Here is a 13964-nt window from a genome sequence, read left to right as displayed (position 1 = left end):
CGAAGGTACGGTCGAAGAGGAGGGTCTTGAGACGGGCCTCGAAGGAGGCAAAGGAGCGGGGGAGGGCGAGGCCAAAGGACTGTGCATGGAGATCCAAAGGGTGAGGGCGGAGAGGCTGATGGTGGGGCGTGCAGGGCTTGGGACGTGGAACAGGCCAGAGAGCGGATGGCACATGTGACAAATGGTTCGAAAAGGCTTCCGAAAATGCCTTGTGCTGTTTCTTCCAGGCCAACGGAGAAAGGTTTCTCCGAACGCAAAATATTGGCTGTCCGCAAATGGGCTGCCGCGTTCGCCTACAAAGTACACTCGGCAGTGAATCCCTGTGAAGTCCTTCGACTCATCTCGGCAACCCGATAAGGTGTTCCAAGATTATTTGCAAACACGAAACGCAAATATTATTATTGTTGAGAATTTCTGGCCTTACCTGGGCACCCAAAGCCTAGAACCTCGCTCCTGTGTAAGTTGACATGCTATGGCTTGTGGATCCATCACATTTCATGAGCTTGTTTCAACAGATGACAAAAGGCACGACTAACATCACCTTTTATGTAACCATAATGACCATGGTCCATTACACCGCATCCTTTATTAAATAGCTTTAAATCTTATCGTCAATCAATTATAGAGTTAGTGCTCTACAGAGGTCCATTAGCCATCTGCCACACCAATGCTCCTGTGGGTTTATAAAGGCTACGTTATTATCCCTCTACCTCCCACCCACCCCCACACACACACACACGCACACACAGCCCCCCCCTCCCACCCCTTGCTTTGGCAAAAGTCCTTTGCAAAGCGACTCTATTCCAACACTATTGTTCGGTCGGAGTGTTAGGGATATGGAGCAAGTTACGGGTAACTGGACTTGAGGTACAAATCAGCCACGATCTTATAAAACGGCCGAACAGGCTCGAGGGGCTGAATAGCCTACTTGTGTTTCTATGTTTCTAACACACTACTGCGTAATAATCTTGTGACTGCACAGTGATTGTCAGACTATTTTGCTATTAGCAGCTTTGTGGCACTGTACAGGTGATCAGCGAGTAAGTAAGAGAGAGAGCGAGAGAGAGGCAGCATCCAGTCAGCGGTTGAACGCTTACATATGTCTGTAACACTTTAAGATTAATGTTCATAATACTACTCTTCGTGATTTGGTTCAGCTGCATGAAGCATCCTAATAATAACCCTCGCATTTCATACAGCAGCTTATCATGTCATTGAGTCATCTCAAAGCACTTCATAGGCTACACTGAAAAGTGTATTTTGTATTTTGTGGAAGAGACGCAGCAGCCAATTGCGCACAGTGGCGTCCCAGCCGTGGGGCGAGTGACCAATTTTTTTTTATTTTGAGGAATTATTGGCCAGGACATTCGAAGAGAGAATCTCCCTTCTCTTTTCGAATAATGTCATGGGATCTTTAACATCCGTCTGAACGGGCAGATGGGACCTCGGTTTAACGTTTCATCCAAAGGACGGCACCTCCGACAATGCAACACCCCCCCAGTGCTGCATTGGGAGCATCAGCTTAGACTATGTGATTCCAAGTCCCGATGTGAGATGAGAGTGCTACAACTGAACCTGACGCACATCCTGATCCCCGTTGGATGATTAAAGATTGCTTAGTACTGTCATTCTGATGGGAAAGACAATTTAGCAAATGGTTAAATTGCAATTGGCTGTAGGGTTGAGAAAGTGTCTTTTCACTTGAATGAAAACAAGGGATATGACCTTTAAAAAAAAAGCCTCATTCACAAATAAAGATTGGAATATTTTTTGTTTAGTAATTTAACTTAATTAATTATAAAATGCGAACTTGATGGACGATACTGGGCCCAGCTTTGCAGAGGCTTTGCATCCTTTAGGATATATCTTATCCGGACAGCTGTGCCCACGGGGCACGTTTATCGAGATGGTTAGCATTCAACTGTGTTTTTCTTTTAATATTCTCTTAAACTCTTCTCTCCAAAGCACTGCCAGTCAAGGAGATTGATGACGATGATGACAGCGATCATGACTATGAACAGATAGAAGACCAATTTCACCTGATGTCTTTGCAAAAGATTAAACCTTGTGCACGACAGAAATAGGTCCAAACAGTGAACAAGCAGGTGAGAGCCAGATCGATCACAGCGCGACAGTCCACACGAGGGCGAACGGCTTAGGAGTGGGGGGGAGAGAAATTCCAACCAGGTCTAGATTTACTCTACTTTCTTAGCAATTTCAAAGCATACAGCGTTTGGCAAGTCCTTGAATCACAGTCAGCATTTTGACACCGTTTTTCTTACAGGTTTCATTTAAGAACCACCGCCTGATCAGAGAGGAAGGTGAGAGATGTTTGCAAGCTTAGTTAGCGCAGGTAGTTATATAAAGGATGTCTTTTGCATTCTGCTAAATTGCATTGAGGTAAGATGGATATTAACATGTAGAACGCTAGATAGGGTAAATTACTAAAGTACTTTATGGTTTCAAACTGACCAAGTGTGATGAAAAAGCATTTGGTATTGCCTGATTAAAAAGCTTACTTTTACCCTTTCCGTTCAACAACAACAAAAAAGTTAATATTCACCCGAAACACTATTAAATACATGTTGATTATGTAGCATTTAACTTAAATGTGAAAAGTGCTTACGTCTCATTACACCAAGAATATAATGGGAGATTCATTAATTCTATTCGCCAAAAGGTCATAGATGGTTAAACATCTACATTAAGATTTTAAGATGTTTTACTGCGTGAGGTGTTTCCGGCTATAAATTAACCCAGAGAAAGAGATTCACAACAAAATAATGCATTTCTTATTGAACCACAGAATCCAACACAAACACCATGTTCACAGATAAGGAGCGTAACAAACACATAAATTATAATACTGCAACATAAAGGAGCCTTGGTAACTAAAGTAAAGTAACTTGGTAAAGTAACTGAAATATTACTTAGAAATGAGTCAGTGGCAACTGTTTATTCATTTGCCATTGTAGAAAAATGTGATGTAGTTCCAAATTATATATAATTCCACTGGATTCACATTATAATATAAATAATAATCCTTGCATTTGATATAGCGTCTTTTGTGGGCGAAACCCAGCAGCCAATTGCGTACAGCAGAGTCCCACAAACAGTCATGGATTAAGTGTCTGAAATTGTTTTTTGGAGGGATTATTACCCCCGGAAAGCGATCCGCTAATTGACTAATAACCGGGTTCCTACTTACTGCTAGGTAAACAGAGGCATGTGGAGTAAGGAAACTTGCCTAAGGTTTCACCCTTCCCAGGAATCAAACCTCAGTCCTCTCGCTTGCATTCTGCAACAAGTGCGTGGGCACCATCCACCTCTCCAAATATATTTTTTAAGATGTTTCCCTAATTTGCAATGAGCTTTATACAAATCTAAGCAACCTTTTTCCTTTCCCAAGAGGCCAATTCCACCAGTTCTGCTCTCATTCCCGACTAGCTCAGCACTGATGGGAATCAATATTCCCTCTCCCGCAGGAGAAAGGACAAATTAATAATAATAATAATAATCCTTGCATTTGATATAGCGCTTTTCACGTCGGGAGGACGTCCCAAAGCGCTTCACAGAACACACTGCAAAGTGAAGTGACTGTATATTTTTGGGCGAACGCGGCAGCCAATTGCGCACAGCAATGTCCCACAAACAGTCGTAGATTGAAAATGACCAATTTATTATTGTTTTGGGTTTTGGAGGGATTATTGTTAGGCTCTGTGTGAAGTAAGGAAACTTGCCCAAGGTTTCGCCCTCTGCCTGGAATTGAACTCAGGTCTCTCGTTTGCAAAGCGAGTGCTCTAACCACTGAGCTACAGGACTCCACATTGGGTGAAGTCCCATTACAGGCGATGTTTTTGCAGAGCCTCTTTTAATCAATGCATTCTTATATCTTAGTCCATTTTTATCAGTTTAACTTAGTGACACATAGTTGATTTTCAGGCCTGGGTAAGCTAATTTTTGACTCAAATGTCTCTAATTATCTTATTGATCCTCAGTTTCTCTGGAGATGGTCCCTGATAAATGAGCCTACCTACTATGTCAGTACTGTAGCCAGACTGTGATGTTCCTCGCTACCCCATAACTCGTTCGTAATACCTCAACCGGGTTGGGAACAGAGTGAATTGGGGAGCAATGTAATCCCGTTCTTGGTCTTTATAAAGTGAAACCTTAGGACGAAAGGCAGTTTGTTAATCCACAGTTTCACTGATGTTTGTTGCCAGTCAACAGAAGTCGCAAGGTGTCGTGTGATGAATATCTTTGCACAATTTGCTTTTATAAAGAAACTTTCAGATAGAACGTTCTCAATGCATCTTTACACACTGGATCGTTGCTCCGGTTCTTTTGTCCCCTTTAGGACAATTAATATTTAATCAGTTTATTTTACATACAAAAATATATCTTTTTTTTGTTGCTTTACAGCTCCATTACAAACCGAGGATGATGGATCAGTTCAAACAATCGCTTGCAGCTGACTTAAGTTTAGCTGCGTTGATATATGGAAGCATTATGCCCAATGTGCTGCAGGAGAAACGGGGAACTTTCAAAAAGAAATGAAACATGTAAATCAGATGAAGAGGTGGCGGGGGGAGAGGGTGTTGGGGGTAAGGAGGGGTAAATAAAATAGGCCACTTTCATCTCCAGAAACTCGGATGCAGAAAAACAGTGACAAACTATTAAAATACATTTTCGGAGAAAAATAGACTCAGCTGGCGAAACCAATGCAATGATTCTTATCCGAGCTTAGCATTATTTACAACCAGTTGCTTGTGTCTTTAATGTGTGTCTAGGGCATGTTATCTCCCAAGTATATTACGAGTGTATTAATGCTTTACAGTGGGGTTTATGAATCATTTCTAAGTCACTGACTTGCCTGCTGTCATCAGTCATTCTAGTGGAAAATACGACATCTAGCCAATTTCATTCAGTTTTTATATTCATAGTAACCATTTGGTTTGGCGTAGCTTTGCAAATAATATTTTCAGTGCAAGGAAAAACCTGCAGTGTTCTGTGCAACTGCGTTCAAGAGACGGCTCTTAAAAATGCTCGAGAGGCTGCAAAAATACAGCATCGTGGGCTGCTGCCTTGGTGGTTCGGGTAATAAAGCTTCTGCCTCCAGTGTGAAATTGGACCACACACACCAGCGATATTTCTTTTCTATTTTTTTTTATTACATTTATGTCCAAGTAAAATGAAAATGTTTAAAGCTCAGATCACAACCTTGGTGCGTATTGAAATCCCACACCTCACCTTTGGATGTAATGTTTTCAGCAATGGCCTGCCTGGCTGTTCAGTGAAACACTTTAAATCAATCACGTTGGGATAAAGATTATGCGTTGGCTTTCTGTTTATATGTTCGTGCCTCCAAAGTCACCTCACAGAAAAATGCGACACGGCGCGATATTTTTTTTTAAATCACATTTTCCAATTATTTTTGTGGAGTTTTGTAGCATTTTTTTCCCCCATAAACTATAAACACGATTTGCTTTTTGGTCTGATTTTGCCATCGACTTTGAAAGAAATCAAAGATGATGAAAGTCACTCCTGTATACACTGTCAATATAATGTACCAATCTTTTCTTTAATGGTCAGAAATGTTCAGATTATAGAAGAGGGGAGAAAAATCTAATCACATGCTAATGTAATTTGTGAATGGTAATATGAAAAAGAAACTGTGGAGTTACATGCAAGTGGGATATTTTCTATCAGGAAAATTTAAGATTATAATAAGCATTGCATTTTATATAATATTTTTCAAGGCAGGACATCTCAAAGAATTTTGCATCATTTACTGTAAAGTGTAGTGACTATTTAGTAGGCAAATGTATAGATAACAAATGGTATGCGTGTTTGCGCTCATGAATCCGTACAGATCACGTACCTGTGGCACATGGAACTGAATCAGACAGTGGCGAGAATGCTGTACTTACTGAGAATTACTGCAATTTGATGCTGTTCTGTGCTGGGATCATATTGTTTTATTCCTAAACAATTTATTTTGTAAATAAACTGGAAACAAAGAAATAGAATTTTCCCATAACAGCTGTTATCTAAAATTGTTTAGCAAAGTGCTCTTGAAATTACAGTACTACCATTTATTTATTTATAAATTGAAACAAATAACCAATTGTAATCATTGCAATAAAAACAAATTTCCTTTTTCTTACTTTATTAGCAATAGAAATCTAAGTTACATACAGAAGCAAAAATCACACATATTCCAATCATTCACAATGATCACAGAAGTTTCTTAGATCCTTATATCATATTCCAAGCATTTTTATTGAGCTACAAACATAAATGAAGTTTGATCCAGTATAAAATAAAGTCACAAGCATTTACAACATTTAGGAATTCCTGAATTCCCACGCATCTGCTGCCACCCAAAAAAAACAAGTAAAATGACAAGACCCGTTCCAGGGAATTCCACCAAATTACATTCCTTGTATAAGTCTGTAAAGAGTTTCAAATCATTTTGAAACAATTTCAGTGTTACTGTATGTGCAGTAATTAGATGTTTACAAAACTTGGTAGCATTTCTTTTTAGCAGTTTATGTAACGGTTACTCCGAACCCAGCCTGGAAATGGACCCTCCCAGCGACTTGAATGCACTGTCCAACTTTTGATGGAATTCCACTGCTCCAATTAGCCAAGTAGACAATCGCTAATTAAACTCAAAATAGATTGAACATTGTAATAAGTCAACCAATTTACAGACACTATATTTTGTAATATTGACAATCAAATCTGGCTGGAACCTCCACTTTAATTCCCTGATGACACCAGCAGCGCAGTTGGACCCACCGATAAATTTTTGGAGCCAGATTCTATTCTGTTGGGAGTTGTACAACTAGCGTTCAAATATTTTCTAATCTAGTTTCTGCATTGATTTAAGTGCAGAATTACCACCAAACAAAGGGAATCCAATGACTTACAATGCAAACAAAATGTATCAACTCCAAACATCAAGCGAACAAATATTGTTTGGCATTTGATCTGATTTATACTTCACTGCAGTGGCTTCCAGAAAAGAAGTCTGCTTCCTCCTTCTGTCCTATGATGGGACTCTGAAGGTTTTGAACAGTTAATATTTTAAGCTTCATATCATTAAGCGACGTTCCACATTTATTCAGCATCTGTTGATCTATAATGATCCTCATCCACTGTAGAATAGATATGCCCCTCGTTGCTCAGGAATTCCACAGCTTGTCTGGAGAAAAAACAAACAGCAATCACTAGATGCTTGTTACACTCATTTAAAACTTTTCTTGTGTAGACGCGACAAAAGGCAGCACTAACTTGATTGCAACGATGTTCATGTTCTTCACTGTTCTCCTCATAAAGTCAATGCTCATGCCCTCCTGTTCTTGACAGTTTCGAATTAAATTTAACACCTGGGGGGAAAAAAAACAATACTTTAGTTGCAACAAATATCAACTTACTTCAACTTCAAAAAAAAATGCTTCTCCATTTCTAAGAAAATTTATGAGCTCAACATCCATGTTAAGAGAATAAAACCATGATCCACTTTCTCCACTCAGTGACAGCATAAAGGACTAAGGTCAGATACAGCACAGGGGAGATAAAGTAAATGTGAGTTACATTTTCCACACCACTCAGTCAGTTTGCCACTTAGTGGTGAACTGAGAGATGTTTTGCCCAATAGAATCATGTCCACTAGGAATTAAATTGGGATGACTTCAAAACACATTTCACAAGAATCCTTAAAGCCTCCAGAAATCCAAGCCCAACATCCCATCTCATCCCAACAATGTGATCTGAATTCTAATCTTGGTTCAAGAGGTAAAAGGCCAGTGTGCTAACCCACCTCTTCAGAGCAAGCATGTAACCGCTTTCACAACACAATTCCGGACTGTAGATGGGTAATATAAAGGGTTATTAAACGTCACTACAGGCCATTACTTATCCCTTTTCAATTTATGTTTACCTGGCTTTGTTGACTCGTTAGTCCATTCATTACCATATCATTACTGCCTGAGTACATTCCCATTGTGCCACCCCCATCACGTTGAGCTGGAGTATTGAAAGCAGCGGCAGATCCTCCAGGTGCAGACTGTGAAGAACAAAATACAGCCGTGAGATTCCAGGGCAATGCTTCACCAAATCAGCAGCATTATCTGCAGAAAATTCTAATTTTGCTTGCTTTCAAACTCAATGATTTACAATGTTATTGCTGGATAACTGACTCTGTTAGTCCACCAAATCTATGACAAACAACTTTTATATTGCCAGTCATCTGCCTTTTATAAATTGTCATTTTATGTATTTATATAATAAATAATTCATTATGATTCCTATTAAAACATTTGTCTTACGAGTTGCATAAGGACAGATCAAACCAAACCATCTGTTAATATGGAAATTCAAGCTCATAACACTTGAGGCATTGGGATTCTATAAGCTCCCAACTGATCAGGCTTATCAAGCTGCCTATCAGCATTTATTTTTATCTGAGAAGTGGGATAGGAAATTCCTTTTAATAATAAATTTGATACCAGTTTTCTCTTTCCCTGCACCTTTTCAGGGAATACAATCTACTAATCCAACTTTATCAAGATATAAATTTCATCAAAGTGTAACACAACAAACACATGGTTCAAAGGTAAAAAAGTGTGTGTGTGCGTGTGCACGTGTGTGTGCACGTGTGTGCGCGTGTGTGTGTGTGTGTGTTTTTTTAAAAAAAAAGTTTACCCAGCAAATAAGAGTCCTGTAGCTCAGTGGTTAGAGCACCCGCTTTGCAAGCGAGAGACCTGAGTTCAATTTCAGGCAGAGGGCCAAACCTTGGGCAAGTTTCCTTACTCCACACAGAGCCTAATAATAATCCCTCCAAAACCAAAAACAATAATAAATTGGTCATTTTCAATCCATGACTGTTTGTGGGACATTGCTGTGCGCAATTGGCTGCCGCGTTCGCCCACAAATATACAGTCAATTCACTTTACAGTGTGTTCTGTGAAGCGCTTTGGGACGTCCTCCCGACGTGAAAAGCGCTATATCAAATGCAAGGATTATTATTATTATTATCTAGTAGTTCACTCATCACTTCTGACCATGCACTTAGCTAAATATTGGCTGATAGCTGACCTAGTTAGTGATAATCAGAATTGCTTTTGGAACTGTACCTGTGCTTTGTTTAGCAAAAGATGAGCCTGCACGACTTCCAGCATGTGTGAAGTGAACTCATTCATGTCTTCCAAAGGCATTATCTTGAAAGCTACCAAGCTCTTCTTGTTCTATCAAGACAAACACTCGAAATCATTCAATGCACTTAAGTCAGTAAATCTGATATTTATATAAGGATCTATATAATTTAAAATTACAGCATTTAAAGAACCATCCCCTTTTAAATAAACTTACCAAGTTATAAGGAATTTATGTTTTCACTGTTAAAGATAAGGGGAAAGTGGCCAATGGGATTTGAGACTTAATAACGGCCCCAAGTACATTCCATTCCTCTACCCAAAACTATTACCACTCCTTCCAAGTATTGAATGCATAGTGGACAAAATATATGATTCCTTAGTCATAAATCCAATATATCAAATTAATCAGATGCTATAAATGCAACTGTACAGAAAAGTCAAACAAATATAATATTCTCAAACAACTAATTCAAAAAGCTATAAGTGTCTGTACCTGGAATGATCGGAGATGGCCAGCCACTTTGACATACGTTCCTGGAGGAACCACAATATTTTCACTCCCAACTTCCTGCATTGGTTAAAAACAATGAAACGACATTTACGAATAAGTAATGTGGTGCAAAATAAACCATGAATAGATGGAAGAAGAAGGAGTTTGAAAAATTAAACAGCCCTGTATATTGTTTTCTTATTTTTGAATAGAAACCACATTATGCTTAGATGCTGGAGAAAGAAACTGTAAAAATATATTTGCTTACATCGGTGTCTACCCACTGTCTCACATCCATCGGAGCTGCTGTCATATCATCCAGTTTATACAAAATATTTGTAGGTGCTTTCTCTGCATCCCTGATCACACCAACTACAGTCACCTAACAAAAATCAAAGCCACATGAAAAGCCTACTCATAATACATTTAACTAGAATAATTAGAAAAAAAAGTTTTGTTGACCAAACGATAAATAAACCAACAGAGAATCTGTCAACATGCTTCGCTCACCTGGGATAGCTCCACTTCTCCAATCCTGAAAACTTCTTCTGCCTGAGAAGTTGACAATAGCTGCGATACTGTGCAAGGAACAATTTGCTGGGCTCGTGACCTCTGCACACAGGAAATAAGTTAGATTTTAGACTAGATTTTAGATTAAAAGTTAGACTCATCTTAGTGCCACCTTATAGAATTGCATAAAACGGTCAGAAATTACAACAACAAATTAGATTACATAGCATTAATTACAGCATTATTACATGACAGCACCATATCCAGAAATGTCACTGAAAACAAAACACTGACTTCCATAAAGCAGAGCAAATAACTGCTGCATTCTGATATCCAAGTGTGCTTTGTAGGTTTACAGGAAGAGTTTGGGGTCATATGATGCTACAAATCTTGCTCAACCAAAAGATGCCAATTCAATTCCTCCTCTTCACCAAGTCCTTCCACTTTGTTTGATTGTCCAGTCATTCACCAAAATTGCACAAAATATTTGTAGGTGCAAGCACTTCCCTTGCAGAAAGGGTCCCCATGGAGAAGAGGGGAGGTCCTTGTGTCAGCACCTCCTTGAAAAAGGTTTGGCTTGGTACTGTACTTACTGTTTTTCGCTCAGCCTGGCTGCCTCCCGCAGGTGACCCAAATCCTCCAGGTGACTGCAGGTATCCACCACCTCCTCCGTCACCAAACCCTCCATCAAAGCTTCCTGGCAGGCAAATATTAGACAAGATCAGTTATACAATAACAGTACACAAATCTGCAAAGTGCTCTGACACACATCGGCAGGGTCATCGATGCTACCCTGCGGGGAGAGCATTGCAGAAGTGTAAGTTGTTGTCGTTGTATCAACGATAAGGGTTTATTATTATTAGAAGAACGGCAAGCCACTGAAGGAACAAAGAAGCCACTGGGGGGGGGGGGGGGTGGTGGAGAGGGGGAGAGCGTTAATAATAATCCTTGGATTTGATATAGCGCCTTATCACGTCGTTGAGATGTCTCAAAGCGCTTCCCAGAATATTCTGTAAAGTGAACTGACTGTACAGTTTGTGGGCGAAAGTGAGGGGCAAAAACAGTGAGAGTGAAAGACCAGGAGGAAGCGGTTTTTAATCATTCCGATGAGAAGACTTTTCCGCCTCGGTGGCCGGATTCGCAAAGCAGCGAATAAAAAGACAGCGGGACAACAATCCCGTCAAGACGTCTCAACGCCGCGATGGGGGGGGGGGGGGAGCTCGTATCAAACGCCGGGATATACCTCACTGCCGTTGCCGTTGCTCTTCTTGCGCCTTCGCCCTACACCGTCAGGCAATAATAGCGAGACGCGCTCTAATAATAATAATAATAATAATCCTTGCATTTGATATAGCGCTTTTCACGTCGGGAGGACGTCCCAAAGCGCTTCAGAATATACTGTAAAGTGAACTGACTGTATATTTGTGGGCGAACGCGGCGGCCGATTGCGCACAGCGATGTCCCACAAACAGTCGTGGATTGAAAATGACCAATTTATTATTGTTTTTGGTTTTGGAGGGATTATTATTAGGCTCTGTGTGGAGTAAGGAAACTTGCCCGAGGTTTCGCCCTCTGCCTGGAATTGAACTCAGGTCTCTCGCTCGCAAAGCGAGTGCTCTAACCACTGAGCTACAGGACTCCACTCTCAAACCGATAAACCCTGACACGGTCCTTCCGCATCGGGAGGTCACCTCTGCAACGCTCAACGGCGTTGCACAAGATTTCGCCTTCGCGGCCGACGTCGCCCCTCTCCCCACATTAACCCGACAGCCCTCTCTGTAGCTTCGTTGCCCGTCTCCTTCCCCTCTCCCCACCACCCCCGCGACCCCCCCCCCAACACCCGCCAACCTCCGCCAACCTCACAACGACTCGACCTTTCTTCCTCGAGACTTTGCGAGTGTGTGTGTATTACGTGAGCGGAGACTCTTTATGACGACGATGATTATTTATCATCGTCATCACCACCATTAAGCCTCGCAACTGATGTTGCCCCTCCCACACTAACTCTGTAGCTTCTCCCTCCCTCTCCCTCTCCCCCCTCTCCCCTTTCTTCCTCGCAACTTTTTAATCTGTGCGCGTGTCTTGTGTTCCCGCGTATTTTTTTTAAAAAAAATTAGGCCTCGACTTGAGCCTGGGAGTCGAGTTCTGTCTGAGGCCGCCTCACCCACCCACCCACACACGCAGGCAGGTAGGTAGGGGCCTGGGCCAGAAGCCGGAGTCTCCCCCCCCCACACCCCTCCCCTCGGCCGCCCCAGGACAGCGCAGGGCCGGGTCGGTGGGAGACACTCACCCGCGTTGCTCCACATCTCGAGCCTCCGAGCGACCCGTTTAACGGACAAAGCGTCTCGTGGGCACCGCTCGCGCCTTTGAACCGCTCCAACCGCCACCTACGAGCGCGCGCGCGCGAGCGGACCACGAACGGACCAATCAGCGCCTTCAAAACTCCCGCGCGCTCTCTCTCTCTCTCTTCCTCTTCCTCCTCCAACATCTCCCCCCCCCCCCCCCGGCAAGTTTTCCCGGAAGTGCCTCTGACGTCAAACGCCAGCTTGAGCCCCGAGGCTCGGCCGCCATCTTGGTTACTGGCAGAGCCATTGCCCTCCCCCCCCCCTTCCCTTGTGACCGCGCACGTGCCTTCTTACCACTCGGTGCTCGCTGCTGAACCTCAGCGGTGGTGGGGAGGGCTTTCAGCCACTAGGCCCCAAACTCTGGAACACTCCCTCTCAATCCCTCCGCCTTGACCCCCTCTCTCTCTCTCTACCCCTCAATCCCTCCGCCTTGACTCCCTCTCTCTCTCTCTACCCCTCAATCCCTCCGCCTTGACCCCCTCCCTCTTTCTCTCTCTACCCCTCAATCCCTCCGCCTTGACCCCCTCTCTCTCTCTCTACCCCTCAATCCCTCCGCCTTGAACCCTCTCACTCCATCTCTCCCTCAATCCCTCCGCCTTGAACCCTCTCCCTCTCTCTCCCTCAATCCCTCCGCCTTAACCCCCTCCCTCTCTCTCTCCCTCAATCCCTCCGCCTTGACCCCCCCTCCTCTCTACCCCTCAATTCCCTCCGCCTTGACCCCCCTCCCTCTCTCTACCCCTCAATCCCTGCGCCTTGACCCCCTCCCTCTCTCTCTACCCCTCAATCCCTCCGCCTTGACCCCCTCCCTCTCTCTCTACCCCTCAATCCCTCCGCCTTGACCCCCTCCCTCTCTCTCTACCCCTCAATCCCTCCGCCTTGACCCCCTCCCTCTCTCTCTACCCCTCAATCACTCCGCCTTGACCCCCCCTCCCTCTCTCTCTACCCCTCAATTCCCTCCGCCTTGACCCCCCCTCCCTCTCTCTCTACCCCTCAATCACTCCGCCTTGCCCCCCTCCCTCTCTACCCCTCAATCCCTCCGCCTTGCCATCCCCCCCTCTCTCTCAACCCCTCAATCCCTCCGCCTTGCCCCCCTCCCTCTCTACCCCTCAATCCCTCCGCCTTGCCATCCCCCCCCCCTCTCTCTGAACCCCTCAATCCCTCCGCCTTGACCCCCTCCCCCTCTCTCTACCCCTCAATCCCTCCGCCTTGACCCCCTCCCTCTCTCTCTACCCCTCAATCCCTCCGTCTTTCCCCACCCCCTCCCCTCTTTTCAGGTCCCGCCTGAAAACGTTCCTCTTCGACAGTGCTTACGCCACTATTAAGACATTATCTGAGATGCTACCCCGCCTGGAGGACGCAATACAAGTCCAAGTTGTTGTTGTTGTCCTCAAGTCGCGCCATCGGGACGACTGGAAGAGCGGAGATCGCAATTCGCCCGTCGAGGCGCCTCGAAGA

The 13964-nt window shown here is 43.4% G+C and overlaps 1 protein-coding gene and 1 long non-coding RNA gene across 2 annotated transcripts; one reads left to right on the top strand and one right to left on the bottom strand.

Moving 5' to 3' along the window:
* The first annotated feature begins 1981 nt into the window (after window positions 1–1981).
* On the top strand, window positions 1982–5526 carry LOC121848065. The gene is made up of 3 exons (XR_006085322.1): window positions 1982–2105; window positions 2285–2321; window positions 4423–5526. It is a non-coding gene; the product is annotated as an uncharacterized LOC121848065 (long non-coding RNA).
* Window positions 5527–6152: 626 nt separating this feature from the next.
* rpa2 (replication protein A2) lies at window positions 6153–12587 on the bottom strand. The gene is made up of 9 exons (XM_007894810.2): window positions 12455–12587; window positions 10758–10861; window positions 10165–10266; window positions 9923–10036; window positions 9658–9732; window positions 9144–9254; window positions 7949–8074; window positions 7300–7394; window positions 6153–7210 (listed from the first exon to the last, which is right to left on the bottom strand). The coding sequence occupies exons 1-9, from the start codon at window positions 12468–12470 to the stop codon at window positions 7126–7128; spliced, it is 828 nt and encodes a 275-aa protein (XP_007893001.1). The 5' UTR covers window positions 12471–12587; the 3' UTR covers window positions 6153–7125.
* Between the last annotated feature and the right edge of the window lie 1377 nt (window positions 12588–13964).

Source organism: Callorhinchus milii, unplaced genomic scaffold, assembly GCF_018977255.1.
Source record: "Callorhinchus milii isolate IMCB2004 unplaced genomic scaffold, IMCB_Cmil_1.0 Scaffold10, whole genome shotgun sequence".
Classification (NCBI taxonomy): domain Eukaryota; kingdom Metazoa; phylum Chordata; class Chondrichthyes; order Chimaeriformes; family Callorhinchidae; genus Callorhinchus; species Callorhinchus milii.
The sequence above is the reverse complement of the archived record's forward strand: the minus strand, read 5'-3'. Positions and strand labels throughout refer to the sequence as shown.